Here is a 21,213-nt window from a genome sequence, read left to right on the forward strand (position 1 = left end):
TGCTGCTTTGGGCCCTAAAATGTCATTCCTCGTAAGACTGGCATTTTAGACTGAAGTTCAGCTGAAAGATTGTGGTTTTATCTGTTGTTCTGTTTGATTCCAGATGGGGAATCAGAAGGGGAAAGAATTGATGCCATTTATAAATGACCTCATTAGCAGTTTTTCATTTTAAGCTGATTTGTAAGCACTAAGACAATGTACATCTTGTATGGCCCTTGCTAGAGCATGAAAGTACCAGCAAAATGTAAATGTAATATAAAGATCTATAAGTCTTATGGTTTTATAAGCTAGCCATGAGCCAAGGAGGGAACTCCAAAGCACCTCTATGGAAATGTTTAGGTGTCAGTATTTGGGAAACAGAGGAGAAGAAATAACAGCTCTGCAAGAAGAGCAAAGCAGGATACTCAGTATCTCTACAAAATGAGAGGTGGTCTGAGATGATAGGCGTAGGGGTAGCATCCTTTTTACAACAGGTATCCCAGTGAATACCCTTTCTGTCAAATTGAGGTTCCTCTTCTACATACTACTTTCAGGAGGTCTTGGAGGTGGGTGCCACCCAGAGGCCAAGAAGCCCCCCAAAAGAAATGCATCAGTTTTTGTAGGCTGCCAGTCTGACAGTACTGATGCTGTCCTCGATTCAGTAACTGTTCAAAGCCTGTAACAAGTGTTCAACGCTGTTAAAATATGAACAGAAATCTGCTGGATCAGAAGCTGACTAGGTATGATGATGATCAGTGTTACAGGAAAACTCTGCAAGAGGAAAGTTGTAAAGTTATACTGCAGAATGCTGCTTTTGGGGAATCTGAGTTGATGTCCTGTGGCAGGAAAGGTCAATCATTCCTTTTTATAGTGAATAAAATGACCCCCAAATATTTTGTTTTCCATCACAAATATTCTGTTCCCTCACATTCCATTTTGCTGAGTAAAAATGTGTGGGCTCAGGTTCAACCTGAGTACCATTTCAAATTCCTGCTGAAAATCTGGGCAGAAATAGTGGAAGTTTTCTGGGTCAGTTCCTTTGCCACAGAAACCAGTGGAAGCTTCACAGCTGTGTTCACTGACCATCAAGCACACTTCGGTGCAGTAAACCCAGTTCACAGAGGAACTGGGTTCAGCTTGCTGAACCTGCTGTTGGCCTTGGGCAAGTCCCTGTGTATCTTTATCTATGAAGTAGGAATGATGATGCCCTCCTCATCATATAAGTAGGCATTTTTCAGTAAAGCATTTGCATTTTCACAGAATCACAGAATTTCTAGGTTGGAAGAGACCTCAAGATCATCGAGTCCAACCTCTAACCTAACACTAACAGTCCCCACTAAACCATATCCCTAAGCTCTACATCTAAACGTCTTTTGAAGACTTCCAGGGATGGTGACTCCACCACCTCCCTGGGCAGCCTGTTCCAATGCCTCACAACCCTTTCAGTAAAGAAGCTCTTCCTAACATCTGACCTAAAACTCCCCTGGCGCAACTTTAGCCCATTCCCCCTCGTCCTGTCACCAGGCACGTGGGAGAACAGGCCAACCCCCACCTCTCTACAGCCTCCTTTAAGGTATCTGTAGAGAGCGATAAGGTCGCCCCTGAGCCTCCTCTTCTCCAGGCTGAATAAGCCCAGCTCCTTCAGCCGCTCCTCATAGGACTTGTTCTCCAGGCCCCTCACCAGCTTCGTCGCCCTTCTTTGGACCCGCTCAAGCACCTCGATGTCCTTCTTGTAGCGAGGGGCCCAAAACTGAACACAGTACTCGAGGTGCGGTCTCACCAGAGCCGAGTACAGGGGGACGATCACCTCCCTAGCCCTGCTGGTCACACTATTTCTGATACAAGCCAGGATGCCGTTGGCCTTCTTGGCCACGTGAGCACACTGCTGGCTCATATTCAGCCGACTGTCCACTATCACTCCCAGGTCCTTCTCCGCCTGGCAGCTCTCCAACCATTCATCTCCCAGCCTGTAGCTCTGCTTGGGATTATTACGCCCCAGGTGCAGGACCCGGCACTTAGCCTTGTTAAACTTCATGCAGTTGACCCCAGCCCATCGGTGCAGCCTATCCAGATCCTCCTGCAGAGCCTTCCTACCCTCGAGCAGATCGACACTCGCACCTAACTTGGTGTCATCTGCAAACTTACTGAGGGTGCACTCAATGAAAAATTTTCTGTGACAAAGGAGAAAAATGGCAAATTTTGCCATTTGCGAAACAATATTAAGCAGGTTGCAAATCAACTGAAGAAAGTAGAAGTATCTGGCACCTGCAGACAAGTCAGTGCAGAGCATCAACTTATCAGATATGCAGAGACACGCACTGTCTCGAGGATCTGTCTGTGGAGTTGATCATATTTAACATTTCTGCTAACTGCAATGGCCCAGACACCACAAGCCTGATGGTGACTTTTATTGATGACTACAGGCTGGGTAATGTCACTAACACACGGGGACAGCATTAGGAGAGCATACAAACACAACTGAGGACTGGCTTGAAAGTGTTATGAAGCTCTACCCACCCATGAGAGGCTGGTTATCTGCTGATGGTGTTGGACCCATACAAAAGTTACACACGATACTATGCAAACTGTCTTCATCAGAAAGGAGGAAATACTAGTGTCTGTGTGCAAGGCTCTTGATTATCACTCTATTTTAATTAAAGACCTTCTCAAAAACAGTTTGATGAGTTTACCTGAGTGGTTACAACTGTTCATACCATGGGATTAAAAAATGGTATCCAGTGTGAATGTTATGAAGAGGCAGGGATGAGTTCTAGTTGCAGCACCTACCTAATATCATTCCTCCCTTCCTCCCATCTTTCAAACAGAGAAAAAAAAAAAAAAAAAAAAAGAAAAAATAATGCATCGTGGATGGAAGGGAGAAAAACGCTGGGCAGGCTGCTCTGGAGGACTTTGGGGAAGAGGGAAGATAATCCCTGATTTTGTTTAATCCTTCCCATTCTCTGTGGACTCCTAGGTGTGGCAGCAGCATGGCTATGGAGAGAAGCAATCCCAGTGTGTTTCCTAGAATTATGAATAGGATTCAATTCTAATTACACTTGCATGAATTTTGAGTATGTTTCATTTTTTTTTAATTCACTTCTTGTTCGTATCTGTAGGAAACACTGGAGCAAGCAACCTCAACTTCATCTCCCTACAATAACATACACAAAGTAAGAAGCCCCCACAGTCTGCATAGACCAGGCTCTTCACCCATGTGTTTTTTCTTTTGAGTTGATATAAATCACAGTAATAACTTGTCAACTCTATAGTAAGGCAAACAAAGAGACTGCCTGTCTGAGGCACATTGTTCTGTCAAACTCCTGTCTAAAATGCCTCACAGCTAGTCAGAGTAAATTTGATAGTTTGGAATAAAGAAGGAGGGAGGGAACGTGAAGAGAGGAGGGATGGGAAATCAGTATTGGTCAGGAGTCCTCTTCTGGTAACTGAATGGCAGGAAATAATGTGGAAGAACAGATCAATGGAGCTTTGAAGGTTGTTTCTAGATGGCTTTATCTTGTTTTTCTGTAAGGATTTAATGAAGAAAAAATGTGATGGAAATGTCTTTTTTTCTCTGAAAGGAAGTCTTGTCCTTTTTTTCGTGCACTAAGATGAAATTCTAAAATCTGTTGTATGTCTGAAGTGCTAATTAAGTGACAGGCTGTGGTCATTCACCACTCCTTCACTCATCAGCTGGTATGACCTTTTCAGGTAATCCATTTTGCTGCCTGACCATTACTGAGGTGTTCTTGGTCTGTGTCCTTCCAGTAGGTGCTGCAAAAGACTGCAGAGCTATTGGGAGCAGGGAGAGAAACACAGCACCAGGAAATTTAGTAGTAATCCAGGAGGATGGTCATAGGCATTAAAATAGAGATTAAACAGTTTTGATTAGGTTTGTACTTGGTGGGTTTTTGTTTGTTTTTGTGTGTGTTTGTTTTCTTTCGTTATTTACAAAGTTGTCCTTACTAATTTGGGAGAGATATCTGGGAAAATAAGCTAAAAGTATTTATTAAAAAAAAAAAAAAAAAAGTCATTCTTCATTTGGCTCTGAGGGGTTGTTATTTCAAGCAGTGCTTTCCAGGACTCACAAAAAATAGTTCTGAAGGTTAGAAGTAAAAACAAATGTGATCAAAACTAAGGAAAAGTACACTGAGTTTCAAAAGATGAAAATGTCATTTCTCAACAGCAGTTCTGCATTCATTTACTTAATGAGTGATGGTTTACTTACAAATTTGTATTGTAAAATATCTAAAATATCTATCTATTAAAGATGCTTTCCTGATAGGAATTTTTTATTGGTCTTAGTAATTTCCAGTTTGTAGTCACAGCCACTAATCAGTTTAATTTTTCTGTAGTAAATTTCCTGTCAAATCACATTAATCCGCAGAATTCATGGCATGCATTGTTTGTTGTAGGAACTTTGTAGTAAATTTCTTGGTAGGGCTTTCATTTAAATTGAGGAGAGGGTAGTCTAGGGGATACGGTACCATTCTCTGCTCAGGATTTGGGTTTCTTTACTTTCTATTTCATAGTCTGCCTGAATTATATTGCCAAAGATTTCATTACTAGAGTTCATCATAATTGCTGTATGGAATATTATTACATGTTCTTGTTCCTTTAGAACAAATACAGTTTCTGTTAGTTGATGGCAACAGTTGATCCTTATTTTGGTGGGGGGGACAAAATGTTAGGTAACTAAAGGACCAGAATCACCGTGTGCACCAGAAGAACTGAAGCCAGCCATAGTAAAAAGTTCTTCTTATATGGGCTTTTGCATACTGAAACAGCTTTGTTTTCTTATTTCCACAGTATCCCCAAAGGCAGATGTAAAATCCAAAGGATAGAGTCTAAAGGATATAATGCATTAACCGCTGATTGACTTATTTTCAAATAATAATACCCCTATCACCACATCAATTTTTCACGTTCAGACAAAGATGATAAGTGTACAGTATAACAAAGAGAAAGCTTAGCAAGTCTTATTATTTCCGTTTCTTATTCTTATTCATGGGAAACATAACACCCGGAGTTCACAGCTGTGCTCGGAAATCAGCTTTTTTATTTCCTTATGCTCATTAGTTTGGAAAGAGCCTTTCTGTGCTTTGGGTCTGATGCCTGTCTGGACTCTGATGTTCTCCCATTAAAGCACTCAGACACTCAGCTAAATACTGTGCTTTTCTAAGCTTTGTGTAGGCACATATGAAACTGCCTTCTGATAACTCTTTGCAGGCACTGAAGAAGTACAGCATAGGCCAAGAAAGAGCCTCCAGCTTAGAGGGTATCCAATTATGGTTGAATCCCACTGTAGGTACAATTCATGGCATCCTAATGGCAGATCATGTCATTTGGGAGAGCAGTCCAATGGTCAGATATAGAAGTGGTCATCTGTGTCCAAATTCAGAGCTTGCAGCTAAGGTACAGGTGCAAGATTGGAGCGTGAGGCCATTGAAAAATAGATGGCCTCCAAAAATGAGAGAGAACTGATGTAAAACAGTGTTATTCTTTTGAGGTGTGCAGAAGCAGATTTTACTGTGTTTAGGGAATTGGGGTGTTACTTAACTCAGACATTTTATTAGTCTTCATTTTTACTAGGCTTTCATGCCCTAAAAATGGCAGAGTTCCTGCTACCGTGCCTCCCTTCTGAAACTTTCAGCTTACAGCTAATCAAAAGAGCAATGCAGCTAATTTGATTAGTGCAAAATAAATCTTAGGAAGCAGGGCAATTCCCCTTACTTTTCACTTTCTCACCATAACTGCATTCAGTTATCCTGAAAAACAGTCATTGTTTGAAAACACAGGTATGTACATGTCAGATTTTACAAAGAAGCCCAAACTACTGCTGTGAGTTTGGCTGATGGGATTCTTCTGAGAGAATATCGCCAGATTATTATTAAGAGAAGGACAGGGACTGGCACGTTCCTTACCATAAACTGCAGAACGATGCTCATTTCTGAAGGCAAATTTACTTGTAAATACAGATGATGAGAAAAATTCAGCACTTTCTTGTAGCATAATAGGGAAAGCGTTTATCTATCAACTTCCCATTGGACATATGGCTTTGATGGGCAATAGAAACATATGTGTATATATTTTCTGAAAAAAAAAAAAAGAGAGAGAGAAAGACTTCTGTGGGTAGCTATATGCATTCATGCATTGCTAGTGAGAAATATGTATTTTGCAGTTGATATTTGGTTTTAAGACCCTTTACAATCTCTTTTAAACTTACCGTAAAAAACAGGACTTCGTGGCAGAGGTTTGACAGCTTCGAAGAAAAACTAATGATTTGAAAAAAAAAATATGTTATATAACAGTGTAATTTTAACAGGATAAAGCTATGAGAGGTTTCCATGGTAACATTGCTGTCAGCAGCTGCCTTGCCCTGGCATCTGGACATGGCTGGGGCTTATGAGGTGACTGCAGGCAATACTAGAAGATTAGATTAGAAAAAAACATGAGTAATGTGAAGTTTGGATATAACTCAGAATCCTCTTATTAAAAAAGGAACATGAGAGCATTTCAGCTGAAACTTGTAGAAATGTTGGAGAGACCACTGCAGGCGTGTGGAGGCAGTTGGCTGGAGCCTGAATACTTGAGGTCTAACTAATTTCTGATCACTAAAGTGAGTCCAAGCAGTTCAAGCTACTGTGTCCTCACATAGGTTTGCATAACTTGTCTTCACCCTTACAGGTCTTCTGAAAAATCTGACGTAACTGTGTTTGCAAAACAGCCTCAAAATTTATTAGGAAAGTAGATTCTATAAGGCAGCTTTTTTTCCTTAGAAAAGCATCTTTAGAAATCAGTCCTGAATTTTAGTAATTTTGATAGTTTATTGACCTAACTAGACCTATACCTGTTAATCTAGGCGGAATAATAGCCAAAATTGAATCCAAGCTCAAGCAGAAGAAGGGGTGTTGCTGGTTAAATCCCTACATGCTACAGTAGAATTGGAAACCAGCAAGGTCACAGCTGTCCCACAGAGTTTGGGAATAATTGTGCCTTTTTTTCCTCATTTCCAAAACTTGGAACTCATGCAGTTTTACAGCTTCTGTGGGAACAAACCTGATGTTAGATACCATCTGTGCTGTAAAAAGCATTATCTGGGGGGAGCCCATTACTGCTCAGCGCAACTGTGATCCCTTGAACATCTATATGGGTGTCAGATTTAGAAAGCCACTGACACATGTCTAATTTTTGGATGTCAGGCTCCTACTGCATTTACCACTGAATATGGACCTAACGAAAGATGATTCTGCAAAAAAAATGATTAACTTTGTGACCCAGCTTTTGGACAATCCCTTTAAAAGAGCTGCAGTCCAACATATGTGGATGAAGTGTTTTACAAAGTTTACCTGGAAAGTCTGGTGAGTTGCAGGGGAAGCACCAGGTTATAATGAGAACAGTGTGAGTCTTGGGTGAGAGCAATTTGAGGTTGATGGAAAACTGCAAGGTCAGCAGTGTTGTGGGTTGTTGGTTATTAAAAATTCTTCAAAATACAAATACTGATAGCAAAAATAAATGAAATTGTCCTTAGCACTTCCAGCACAGTGGCAATGATATAAGTAAAAAGCTTTGTTTCTTTTTTTTTTTTCTTTTCCTTGTTCTTTTTTTTTTTTAGCCTACAGCTACTTTTAATTCAGATGATATCAGACAGCATGAATCTTTCTACTTGCTATATACTGTCCCATATTTAGTTCCCACCATTCATTTCATTGCATCCCATACATGCTATGCCTTCATTAAGCTTGATTAATACCTATTTCTCTGCAGTCATTCCCTCAGCATGAGTAAGGTGATGACTGTATTTCCTCTTTATACAGGACAGTGTCGAGGCAGGAGATAAAGAGACAACTGGAGTTGCTGAGAAAGAGAGCGAGGTACATATGAAGAACATGAGGAATGTGGTTGTGCTTTAATATCTTCAAGAGAAGCATGGCAAAAATATATATTTGTCATTTGCATCTTATCAGTATGCAGCCAATACAATGCAACTGTGACCCAACTGTGGCATCAAAACAACTCTCACTCAGAGCAGGACCTACCTTACAAACTGCTTGTTGCAGCAGTATAGAGTGATAAATATCTCGGGGCAGCTTTATGAAAGACTCAATGACATACTGAATTTCTCTGTAGCTGGGCATGCATGAAATCTAATGGTTGCGTTTTGCTTGATATTCTTCAGAGGTGATAAAACAAGTCACTCTGAAGCCTTTTACACCAAAGTGATTCTATAACATGTTCAAATGTACACAGAGAACAGCACAGGAGGAAGGCTACATACTAAATGCAGGAAGAGAAGTAGAGTCTGAGAAATAAATCTGGCATTAGCCCTGCTGGAATCTCGTATATTTATGTGGCTCCAGGCTCTCTCGGTGTCACTGGGAAGCGAGGCTTGCTGCCAGCAGCTGTCCCTCCCAAGCAGCACAGTTCTGAGTAGGATGAGGCCCTACTGCCAGAGGCTGGCTTCTCCCCAGTGACCCGCAGCACTGACTCACTGGTGCTGTGCTCCTCACCGGCCTGACGCACCCACCTAGAAATCAGTAGAATTATTCTGGCAGGAATGTACTGGACGGAGGTGGTAGATCAAGCCCAGTTGCTGTGGCTCTTGGTGTGGACACAGCACAAGAGTGTCATTGCATTGCTTCTCTAGCATTGGCTTATTGCTCCCAACAGCTCTGATCCAAGAAGAAATTCCTCGCCATCCCTAAGCACCAAGGCTAAGTCTTTGAAATGTATCTCTCCCCAGTTTTCCAATACACATCCTTGTAAAGTCGAAGTCTTTTCTCTGGTAAGTTTGACCCTGTGTGCTGTTTAAGGGGGCAGTATTGCTGAATGCAGAAGAGCTCCTGCCAGGCATCAAGCTATTTGCTAAACTGATATCCTGGCTCCAGTGGAGGATGTTCCCTCTGATGATGTACCTTTCATAACTGATTCTTTAGTATTCCCCAAAAAGTCTTCCAAGGGTTTGCAAGCAATTGATATGTAACCTAAAGCATGACGATTAGTTCTTCTTGGCTTTATGTTAGCTGGGTTAGCTCTAATTATGACTAATTGTCATAAAAATTACCCAGTCCTTTTCTGAACCCAGCCATGGAGTTAGATCTTCAATTCTGGAAAATCTCCATAGCTCAGTGAGTTCCTCCCACAGCCCCCAGCTGCAGACTCGGTAGCCCTCCTTCTCCTCTTCCTGGCCTCATTCTTGCTGATGCTAAATCTGTGGCATTGTACTGAGCTGACAGTGCTGTTAATTAGTGGAAAATCCAACTGCATGGATCAGCTGCTTCCTGGGTAAAGAAGCATTCACTTTTACTGCAGTTAAATCCAAGTGGTTCTTTTATCACAGCCCTCATTATATTAGATGGTCCCTTCTTTGTCTCCTTTGTAATGGGGAAACTCTCCAAGTGTCAATAGTACTGCTAGAAATAACTAGTTTGGAATACTATTGGACTGTGTAATGTTATGTAAAACAGATTTGTGGGGTTGGTTCTCAATATGAAGTTAGGTAAGATTGATAACTATATCCACAAGTGTGTGGTTCTCCATAGCTGTGTGTGGGATGCTAGCTGTCCTGAATTCCGTGGATTGAATCGCCCCCTTTTTTCTTTTTTCTTTTTTCTTTCTTTCAATATTAATCAAAAATATTTGAGGCTGATAGTGAGTTTCATTCTGTGTTAGTACACATGAGATTTTGTAAAAGCTTCTTCTAATCATCTAGCTGGCTTTGTTTTTGTATTCTAAGGCACAAGAATAAATGATTGCACAGTTGTGAGCTGTGCCATGCATTCAGCATGTTACGGCTACAGGCTATGAGAGTGTTACCCTCTTGGTGCAGACTATTTGAGAGCTGATTCATGTAAATTAGAATTCTTTTCCTTAGTGAAATAAAATGGGCTATACAAATCCAATAAATAAAAAGGAAGCATTGATCCTAATCACAACAGACAGCAAGATCGATTTCTGCAGCATGCTGTTAGAAGTGCATGGTATAAAATCAATCTGACATACACTCTGCTCTCCCTATTACATACTAGTCTCTTCCAGGGCTTTTACATCGACCGTTTATTTGAATATCTTCCTGGGTCAAGACTGCTAAAATTGGCAATACTATGAGAGACAGGCTTGTATACCTTACAAGTCACAGGAGAAGATGTCAATGTTTGCCTCTGTCTTTTGATGTTACTTCTATTTATGAAAGAGCATCCTTCACCAGCAGACTTCTCAGTTCAAGCTAAAAGCTTCTCCGGTAATTTCTACAAAACACTGTATTATTTTCTGCCTTCAAGGACTCCAGAAGAATTTATCACATTAATTAATAGCAATCAATAGGAGTGGTGCTCAATATTAGGTATTGCTAAAAAACAATGTCTGAAGAATGCCCGTGAACAATTGCAGGCAGTTCAAGTTCAGTTCAGGTAGCTGAATTAGTCTCATCCATGAAGGGAAGATCAAGCTGAAGAAACAAGGAGCAGCAGACTGTTAACTGAAGATTGGAGACATTTCTGCTAAATGTAGCTTGACATAGGTACCTAGAAAACTGTTTTTCTCCGGTCTTAAAATTTCCATACTGAAGTTAATTGGATTAACAGAATGTGTTTCATAACTTACCTTCACTCTCCAACCTCTAGAATGAATCCAGTGTAAATATACTTCCAATATATTACTGTTAACGTATGCCACTATGTACCAATACAAATGTTAGGTTGATACACAAATCATAGCAATAGTATCTGCTGGATGACTGATTTAACACTGATCTATAGTAAGGTGCTTTTCCATCTACCTTTCAACAACTGGAACAAAACACATTCAATTTTAAGCATGGCCTGATGACAAATGATTCAGTCATATCCAACCTGCTTGGGCCTTTATTCATGTTTGGTTTTGTTTTATACTGACCTATATGCAGATATATACAGTTATTTTTTCTCATATCTGATGACATATTAAGATTTCTGAACTTCATCCATCTGTAGAATGTATTTGCTTCTGTTGATGTAGCCCAATTTGCAAGTCTATTAGAAAGGTGTCTGTAATTAAGGCAATGTTCTTGAAGCCAGCCCAGGTCTAGAGGTAGGTGATAGCAGCTGGAGAAGACTTGTAGCCTGTTCCTAAGAACACACTTTTCTTACAAAATGTAGTTTGGAAGCAATTAAGCCTTGAGATTGCAGTCACACAACTGTTCCAGAGGATAATGGAAGGAGCACGTTTTATTTGCATATCTTATCAGAAAGAAGAGCCAGTGAAAAATACAAGAGTCTTGACAAACTTTTACTACGCTAATAGCACCTGTGGACTCTGCTAAATGTTCACAGTGAGGTTTCATAAATATCTCTCTCCCACTTGTTAATCAGCCTCACTGTACATAGAAGCTTACCCTTATGCTCCCTGCACATCACATCAGGCACAGGATGGCAGCCTCCCACGCTGCTCTCCCCCATACGTCAGGAGAAACCCCATGAAACCAAAGCCATGGGTTGGCAATGCCCAAGGAGGTCACAGAGCAAGGGGTATCTCCAGCTAATATCCACAACTTGTGTCCTGAAAGGTTTCTCTTTCCTGTTATTCACAGGTGGTAACTGCAGTGGAGGGGACAGTGGCAGCAGAAGACAGTCTGACAGTGGCAGCAGGAGCTGGTGACAGTGCTGCTGTCACTGAAAAGGAGGCTGTTGCTGAAGAACCTCAGGGAGAAGAAAAAGAGGCTGATGCCTCTCAGGTAACTCACGCTGCTACATGGGAGAGTGTTAGAGGAACTGGTCCGGATCCAGCATCCCAACACAGGCAAGGCTGCTGCAGCTCCGTACCTCCAGGTCCAACGAGTAGTGAGGCTGAGCATGTATTCCCTGTCAGTACACACAGACAGAGCACACATCTACACCACAAACATACATGTGTACACAGCCAGCCACAGAAATCACAGACATGCACAGAATACAAAACCAAACAGAACTGGCAGCCTCATCCTGCTCCCCTCACCAGCTGAGCAGGATGGAGTCCTACCAGAGAGAAGATGTATATATTCTCATACACATGCTGCTTTTGGATCCCAATCTCACCACTTGCTTCCACCTGGGTGTTCAATCCCTCGAGGCAGCAGCCCTGCCCCAGTTGCTGGTATGTCCATCCTTTGCAGATGGACATACACACACACGTATCCACAGATGGAGCTGGCCAGGACTCCTCTGGTCACCAGTAACCAACCAGTCACTGACACAGGGGCTGTGACCCCAATACATACATATACATGGATATTAGAGAGCCTTCACCCTGGAGAAGAGTTAGCATGGAATTTAATGAGAAGATAAAACAAACCATGCTCATCAGGACCAGGCACAGCCAGATACTCATTCAAACCATCTACTATTTACATGCATTATCTCTTTGTTGTCCCACACTAATTCTTCCCCAGCTCACCTAGATCCACCCCTTTCCCTGCCTTTGGATTCTCCCATAAATATACCATCGGAAGTCTTGTGCAATGATATGTTCCCCATACTGTTGTCACGCCTGGATATTCAGGCTGAGGCTGCCATTGGACATATCCCTTCTTCTGAGTCCTTAATTTGTGCTCCCACCTGTCTTTGTGCCCGTGCTCCTCTGGGAGATGGGCCCTCAGTGGGTTGACAGTTCCTGTGATGGGCCTGAAAGCAGCCTGAGCAAAGTATTATTTGGGTTCCCCCTCCTGGTATAGATTTTGTGCTCCTCTGTGGGCAGGCGGATAAGCGTGGCCTAACGATGGTCAGGGCTTTCTCTGGAAAAACAGGGAAAGTTATGGATTTTTTATTTTTATTTTTTGTCTCCCAGTTTCAGGTCCTATCAGTATCATTACTTTGCTTTTGGTAAATCAAGGTGGTCAAAATATGTATCTGCATCTGGCTTGGTGTTTTTTCTTATTTGATCTCTGAGGAGCTGGGGGACAGGTACTAGAGCAGACCCTGCAGCTGGGCAGACAATTGCTACCTTCTGTCATCTCACATTGTATTTCTGCTGTGCACCAGAGAAAGATGATCTCACAGAAGAGTAGTGAACATATACTTTTCAGCTTGGATGTTCCAAAAAGTTTCATTAAATGCTTTTTGTCCTAAGCTGCATTATTGGTCAGATGCCAGCTTTCTCTGCTTCCCATTATATTGCTGTAAAGCAGAAGAAATCCCCTCAGTCCATCAAAGTCACATTTCCCTCTTTCACCACCTTTATATCAATATTATCCTGCTGATTTGAATTTCAGAAAAAACATAGGACAGTGACTCATGGAAATGGTGGCATTATCCAAGCCCAGCCAAAGAACAGGCATGAGGAGAAAGTTCTGGTAATTTCAACACACATTGAAAATGAAACCCAAACTACCTGCAGAGTATTTGTATTATTTACCACAACAATTTATAGTAATACAGCAAGTAAACTTAGGAGAAATAAATGGAGATGGTGAAAATTAAAGAGATATACTCCTTTGTATTTCTGCACAAGTGTGGTTTTCTGTCTTTATGTAAGAATCCACTCTACAGTGAAGAACGAAATCCCCATATTTGCTCTCTGAAATAGGTAAACAACTGTGTTTTCCAACTTGAAATAAAGTAATAAATACTCTTCTGTTGCCTTTTGTTGTTTTTTTTTTTTCCTTTGTTTTTTCCCTAGGAAAAGGTCAGCAGCATCCCTTCAGTAGTAATAGAGCCAGCATCAAACAATGAAGGGGAGGGAGAAGAACATGAAGTTGTCATGAATGAGTCCAAAGACACTTCAGCAGAGTTCGGCACTCAGGGCACTGACAGTTCTCCCAGTGAAACTTCCCAAGTTGGAAGTGAGCAGAAACCCACTGAAGAAATCCAGGCTGCACCTTCTCAAGATCAGCTTATTTCATCAGAAGACGCAGCTTCTGCCATGCCACCCGGCTTTCTCTTTAAGGTCAGCTTGTTCATTGTCCTTTTAGACATCCCTTCAGATCTAGCTTCTGTGTCTGATTGTGCAAACATTGTGATGTTTTTCTGAGGCCAAAAGATGCTTAGTTTCACAGCCACATGTATGCACATGCACACACACACACACAAACACAACTTTTTGGTTGTGTTCTCCATATAAGAAATTTGAGAAAATATATTTTCTGCACACTGTTGTTTTTGGGTATTTCATTATGTAGCTGTAGGATGTTCAGGAGTACTCCTTTCATCTCACCAAATTACTACTGACAGTGTATATATTGAGTAAAAGTCCATTGCCACAGATTTAGTCAGCAATATTGTATGATCATATGTTAACAATATCAGAAAAGGCATTCTTTTCCTGCCTGAGAATCTATAATAGAAGTTCTGGCTCTATTGAAATCTATGGGACTTCTACAATTCATTGTAATGAAACTAAAGTGTCATTTTATGACCTGAGTAATATTATACTTATAAACTGTTAGGTAATCAAACAGAAAAGTTTAATGAGGCATGAGAGAAATTCTCTCCTTAGCTGGCAAGACCCACAGGGTTTCCTGGTTCACAAGGTTCTTTGATAATTCTTCTCACTTCAGCATCACTGAGCAGGAGGAAAGCTTCTTGAGGATGCTTCCTATTATCTTTGCATACTTCAGACTAATTAGTCCCATAGCACTACAGCAGTATGCTATTCTTTCTGATCTATTCTCATTGCTCAGTGTTTTCAGCAAACTTTGAGAATAGCATTAAGGTTAGGGTGACCAGTATTGTGCAGTTTTGACTCAGACATGCTGACATAGTTCATCTTTTGTTTTTCATCACACTCTCCTGGGTCAGACATAAATAAGGAGAAGCAGAATATATGCCTGCCATCTGATGCCATTTCCTTTCATTATTGCAGAGCTGCTATGGAACTGGCTGTGCCTTTGAGAAAACTAGGGTTGTATTTCTCTTAAGGAGGTACTATAGAACTATTTAGTTAAAAGGATCTGTTTACAACAGCGTAATGACCCCACCGATGTATTAATAATCACCCCTCTGAAAGACAGATATTTTTGGCATTCCCGTCTTCCAGTTAATGGGAGTTCTTTCCAGGACAAACATAAGCTAAGGTTCCCATTACTCACCTCTCTAATTGTCTGTTGAAATTAGTGCCATACCTCTCACTCCAGTTTCCATAGACGTTTACAGCAAGAATAATATCTAGTGGCCAGAACAAGTGAGGGGCTGAAATAACAGTGCTTGGGAGTCTTTTCCAACCTTATTAGCAAAATCCTGCCATCTTTCTCTCAGACCTAGTAATGATAGTGGGGAATGTTCCTTACACAGAAGTTCCTTACACAGAAGGAGTAAGGTCATATGACTTGTCCAAGAGGCAGTACTTGCAGGGTTTTGCAGTATCATCTGTCCCTGAGATATACTATGACCTTGGGAAGGGATGTCAGATATCTCTCAGAAAGATTTACCTAAGCTATACCTCTTTCTGAAATTATGAATAGAAACTTTAATGTGAAATGATGTTAACATTAACAATACTTATCATACCTATCTATGGCCATGCTTCCGTAAAGAATGGGGAGTTAAAAAAATAAGTATTATTATTTATTAATTGGGGGGTTATTAGTTATTGGGGAGTTAAAAGAATAAATAAATGTAAGAGTGCATTAATCTTTCTTTTTTTTTTTTTTTTTTTTTTCCCACTGTCTTCATTTTGATCATGTCTATGTTTTTGGTATTATTTTCTTTAGGTTGAAGTTCTACATGATTTTGAGGCAGCTAACAGTGATGAACTTAATTTAAAACGAGGAGATATTGTACTAGTAATTCCTTCTGAGACCACAGCTGATCAGGTAAAAACATGATTATTTCACTTGTTTATGTTTTTCTTTGTTGTGTTTTTTTTTTTTTTTTTCCTCAGATTATATTTGATAGGAAATGTTAATTCAAAATGTCACTGCTATTAGAAAACATGAACATTCCAATTTAGTTTTAGTACTTAGTTTCATTTGAGACTGAACAGTATAGATGCCTATGACTAAAGTCCCAAATACAGAACATGGTCCAACCACAACATATTTTTCTATGACTTTTTTTATGCTACTTTGTAGTGAATTTTATACAGGCATACATGCACACATAGACTTAAAACAGAAGGTGACTTATGACTTGTGCATTGTGTTGCTATCATCTTGTCTTAATGTTGAAGCAGAACTGGTTAGATAGTCCCCACATGTTCAGACCGTTTACATGGGGTTTTGGATAAATAATACACATTTGCCCAAAGACTGGCCACTGAGACTGCTACAACTGTGCTGTCCTTCAGCCAAGTTACATGGTGGTGCTCCTCTGTGTGCTCTGTACCTCCAAAGCTAATTCTGCCCTCTGGAAACCTCACACAGAAGTGTTCTTGAACTGCACTGGTGATCACCTTGTCTTTGATAAAAGAACCCAACAGTTTAATTTCAATTAAGTAATTATATTTTATTTTAACCATGCATTTCCAGTGAATTTTTAAACAATTTCATTCCACATGTTGAACGGAGTTGCAGTGAATTGATTTTTGGCTACTGCTTTAAAAGAAGACCATCCACTTAGTACCAGCCACTTCACGGGCATCTGGTAGTGTCAGGGAAAAGTCTCCCATTGAATTGGGGTCTGGGAGGTAGGGTACTGGACCCTGCTCACTGAGGTAGCTAAGAGCTCTGCTCTGAATGAAGAACATTTCTTAAAATAGGTCTAAATACTAACTCCACTAGCACATATTTGGAGAGCTGGGGAATGTATTTGAAATTGGTTTGATGCCTGATGATGTGAAAAGGTAGGTAATAACCAGTGTTAAGGTTCTCAGCTGAGCTTTCTTCTGATACAAGAGATAAATAATTGTTTTGTTTTAGTTTGTTTTAATTTCTGAATAAAATATAAAGATTTTTTTTCTTTCAGTAGGACACTCTGTTCTTCTATAGGGATAGATTCTGTTATCCTTACACAAATTATGCTGTACAGTACCACATGGGCAGTTAAACTGATTTAATTATCAGTATTTGCAGAATAGAACACCGCTGTAAGGATATCAGAATCTTTTTCTTTATCTTCAGACTTTTTTTGTGGGATGTTTTGTATTAATTATATTTAATCTTCACTTAGTGAATCCATGAAGTATCTTTTTCTCTTGTGCTGTGCATCCAAATCCCATTAGCATTAATTGGAGTAAATTGTGTGCAGTGATGGAGAAAATAAACCTTTATGTATTCATGTTTCTGAGACCATTCTATTTCTATCTTTATTACTTAGTATATATTTGCCCTTCATGTTTAACATCACCATAAAAGTCAGTATTTTTTTGTCTTTTACCAAATACTTTGTTGATTTGTATGTAGTATTTTTATCTTATTCTTTTTTTCTCCTATAAAATTGACCTGTCTAAAACCATAATTCTTATATAGCTGGTGACATCACCCTACGTTCCCTGCTCAATACTAACCAGTCCCACCCAGTGGCTTCAATTTTTCCATTATTATTGAGTTGAAATTATTATCCATTAAAACTGTGCAGTTCTTAGTAGAATGTATTCTAGCCATGCTAGAAAACTGTAGTTCCTCTCTCTCAGATGATGTGTGTGCTTTAAAAACATGTCCCCAGTTACTCCATCGCCTTGTGTACTTTCTGTACATTAATAATATGGCAGCATTTTAAATTTCCTGTAAATCATCACTTTGCTCTGGCTCCTGTTCTTAAACGGAATAAAGCATGGGGTCAGTGAGATGAAAATAGGTTGATCACTTAAAAAAATACTGAATGGATTTTATTCCAGGTAAAATTGATAGCACGTCAGAGAACCCAGCACTCTCCAATAAGAAATCTCTCTTTAAATTGATGATGATTTGGGTTGCAATTTCAGCACATCAAGTTCTGGTTTAGACTGAAGTTTCCAGGAAGTTTTGGAAAAGTAGTTGAGTATCAACTGACTTTGAGTTTCTAGGGACAGTAACAGCAAAAGATACAAGAACTGTTATTTCTTCTGACTGCCAATACACGGATGAGACAAAAGAACCCTCAAATTAAAAAAAAAAAAAAAAAAGAGAAAAAAAAAAAAAAGAGAGACAAATTAAAAACATAATTTTCCCCCATATCTGTCTTATTATATAATGGTTCTAGCCCACTGTAATGCTCTTATTGTGTAACTATGCTAGTTGTGAGAACTTTAAAAAATCTCAACATGCATTTGCCCAAAAGCTGATCTGCTTTAATACTGAATGACCCAGAAGACTGATTATTCAACTTTGAGTTCAGCTAAGGGTTAGATGGGCTAAAGGCCATACAGTACACTCACAATCAGTCTCACATAACACTGGTCTGGCAGAATTAAGAAAACAATCTGTGCAAAATCAGAGGCTGCTATTTAACCGAAGCACCACATCTTTTAGCCATGTGACTCTAAAACCTCTTCAGGTCTGAAGCATATAAAAAGAAAGCGGGGAGACCTGAAGTTTGACTCTCTGTCTTTTTCTTACAGGAGGCTGGCTGGTTGACAGGCATTAAGGAATCCGAGTGGCTTCAGTACAGGGATGCAAATAGTTACAAAGGACTTTTCCCAGAGAATTTCACACGCCATCTGGAGTAGTTCTTCTCTCAGGCACAGAAATGTGGCATGAAGCTCAGTCAGTAGGTTTTTAACCTCTTTGAAACACAGGAGCCCACTTTTTTGTAGTTTAAGCTGTTAACGGTTTACAGATTGGTGCCAGACAAAGCTTGTGGAAACATATCAAAATGAGCATGAGTGCAAACAGTTAAGCTAGCAATTTCTGAAGCAGTATGTGGAAAAAAAATCAAATAAAAAAGAAATGTCCTTATTTGTTCACATGTACGTGGCAACAGGTTTGCTTGTGCTTTGTCAGAGCTATGGTGATCCTGTATTTGGTCCTTTCCCATGAAATCTGAAATTAGCCTCCTCAATACCAAAACCTTAACTTCTCTGCACTAAGTGTATTGTATTGAGTTGCACTGCAGAAGATTTAATTAGTAATCCTGTAGTAATGAGGTCAAACTATTATCAGTTTCATGTGTTTAAAAAAGATAATTAACTGCTGCAATGTTTTTCAATGTTATTTTTGGACATGTATAATATATATACACACAAGAAGTCGTGTATATATAAGTGCATATGGATATATATGCATTTTCACAATGTCATCGTAGTTCTTTGACTGTGTAGTGTCATCAGTACATGCATTGCTCTTTCAATGTCTGGCATTACAGGAAACAGTTTTGTTTGAAAGCAAAACTAGCTGCTCCATTGCCAAAACATTATACAGTATCTGTGTTTGTAATGTGAAATTTTCATTCTGAGATGATGAATAACATCATGTTCAAAGCTGCTAAACCTTTGAGAAGGCATGGCTCAGTCTCCTCTTCCAGCTGCAGTAGTTACAATGAGATAATCTGGAGGGGGAGCTGTTATGATGCTAATCTATACTTTTTTATTTAATTGGCTGAATAAGAAAAAAAAAAAAACACACACACAACAGAACTAATCTATGAGAAATAAACACAATATATTTTCACTATATGTATTTATGCAGCATACCTTCACAGATCCTTTTAAATTAAGATATATAATGTATCCTGTATCAAAAAGTCATCTGTAACTTATGTTTTCCAGTGCTGTGTCATTAAAAATAAACCTTTGATCCAAAGAAGCTGTTTCATCTGTGGTGCTTTTGAAGTGTTGTTAGAAATAATTTCACATAGTTCATGTGTTGTATTAGAGAATCTAACCTTAATTTAATAACTCTTTTTCCAAAGAAACACAGCATAACAGGCATAACATCTAAATTCTTGCTCTCAACTTTAGTCATGGCTAGGGCTCCAAAAGGCTCAGTGCATCTCCGGGCTGCTCCTCCTGGAAATGGACTCTGGCCGCCAGCTTAATATCTGTCCACAAGCAAAAGTGAGCATGTCTGCGCTTGACTGTCAGCCAGCTGAAGATTGCTACTTCTTACTCATTTTGATGCTTGTCCATTTATCTTCTGTGAAAAGAAGAATTTCCATAAATATGCTCTATTCTGTTTGCTGATGCATGGAAGCTACAACTATTTAGGGACACCTACATTTTTTTTAAGCAATTCAGTTATTTTTTGTGGTGTTTTGGTTGTGGGCTCTTTTTATGTATAGGCGGTTTCTACTCCAATTTGTCAGATTTCAATTGAAGAAAGATTTTTTTTGTTGCTCTGAAAGAAGAGGAAAGTAGTTTTCTTTCTGTCTTTCAGAGCACAATAGCTTTCTAAAGAAACTCTTGATAACTGTGTTTTATGGAGAAGTTGAGTGGCTCAGCTGTAGTAACTGAGATTTTGGCTTTAAAATGTCACAATGAGCAATCAGAGTCTCAGGAGGTTGTGGGAAGCTCTTTGGTTTTCTTTTCATTCCTTTAACATGTTTGGTGATCAATAGTGATCCAGAGGTAAGAATTTATCCAAGGGAGCAACGTTTCATTTGTTTTTGGTGTTGCAAAAACCAAATTCCAGTTCACCATTTTGAGGTGGTCATAATAACCTATTAAACCTGATTTATGGTGCGAGTGATGACATCCAGGCCACAGTTTCCTGCTTACCTAGGTCTCAACATTGTATTTCAGTATAGCTGCTCTACAGGTCACACAAGCAACAGACCCACATTGGACAATGGAGCCTCAGTTTCCCTGCAGATGCTATGTGGCCACTGCTCTGTCAGGAGCCTAAAATCAAGTAGGTGCATCATGCATAACAGCCATAACACTAAGAAGCAAAGAATGGTGTGATATCCCTACGGCATTTCTTTACTCAGTGTTGATTGTGTGCAGTTATCTTTATGCCCTCTTCTTGCTAGAAGTACCAAAGTCAAATTCAATGTGCTTGACCTTGATTCTTCTAATAACCTTAGTACAGGTCAATATGCTACATTCACTGCTAAGGGGTTTGCAGTACACGAGATGGTATAGAGATGGGAAAGGTCTCTGATATACAGTGAAGAGCCTTCATGATCAGCTATGCTGCTTGATCTTTGTTTCTTCAACCCACTACAGTATAAAGAAACATGTAATTGCAAAAACCATCAGATGTCTACTCTCTGCAAGCAATGTCATTGTTTACTGGCAATAAGAAGTACTGAAAATGTCCCAGCAGCCATGCTATTGCACATGATGCATGTGTGATTTATGTGCTGCAGGTTACTGTGGATATAACACCATTCTGGCATTAAGTATGTCTTCATATCTCACATGTGCACCTTGGAGCCACAAAGCAAATAGACTTCTTGTGGGAAGGATGAGGAGTATTACTAATGTTATCTTTAA

General features: G+C 39.7%; 1 protein-coding gene across 2 annotated transcripts in view; it reads left to right on the top strand.

Annotated features, from left to right (window-relative positions):
- AMPH (amphiphysin) overlaps positions 1–19,582 on the top strand; it is a 125,390-nt gene extending 105,808 nt beyond the window's left edge. The window contains exons 18-22 of one of the 2 annotated variants that reach the window (XM_035317495.1): positions 7,794–7,850; positions 11,543–11,686; positions 13,606–13,872; positions 15,635–15,736; positions 18,400–19,582. In XM_035317495.1, coding sequence (XP_035173386.1) covers positions 7,794–7,850; positions 11,543–11,686; positions 13,606–13,872; positions 15,635–15,736; positions 18,400–18,507 — 678 coding nt within the window. In that variant the 3' untranslated portion in view covers positions 18,508–19,582. The remainder of the gene's footprint in view (positions 1–7,793; positions 7,851–11,542; positions 11,687–13,605; positions 13,873–15,634; positions 15,737–18,399) is intronic. The other variant, XM_035317496.1, reaches the window with a different exon arrangement.
- Positions 19,583–21,213: the final 1,631 nt, after the last annotated feature.

This window comes from Oxyura jamaicensis, chromosome 2, assembly GCF_011077185.1.
Source record: "Oxyura jamaicensis isolate SHBP4307 breed ruddy duck chromosome 2, BPBGC_Ojam_1.0, whole genome shotgun sequence".
Classification (NCBI taxonomy): domain Eukaryota; kingdom Metazoa; phylum Chordata; class Aves; order Anseriformes; family Anatidae; genus Oxyura; species Oxyura jamaicensis.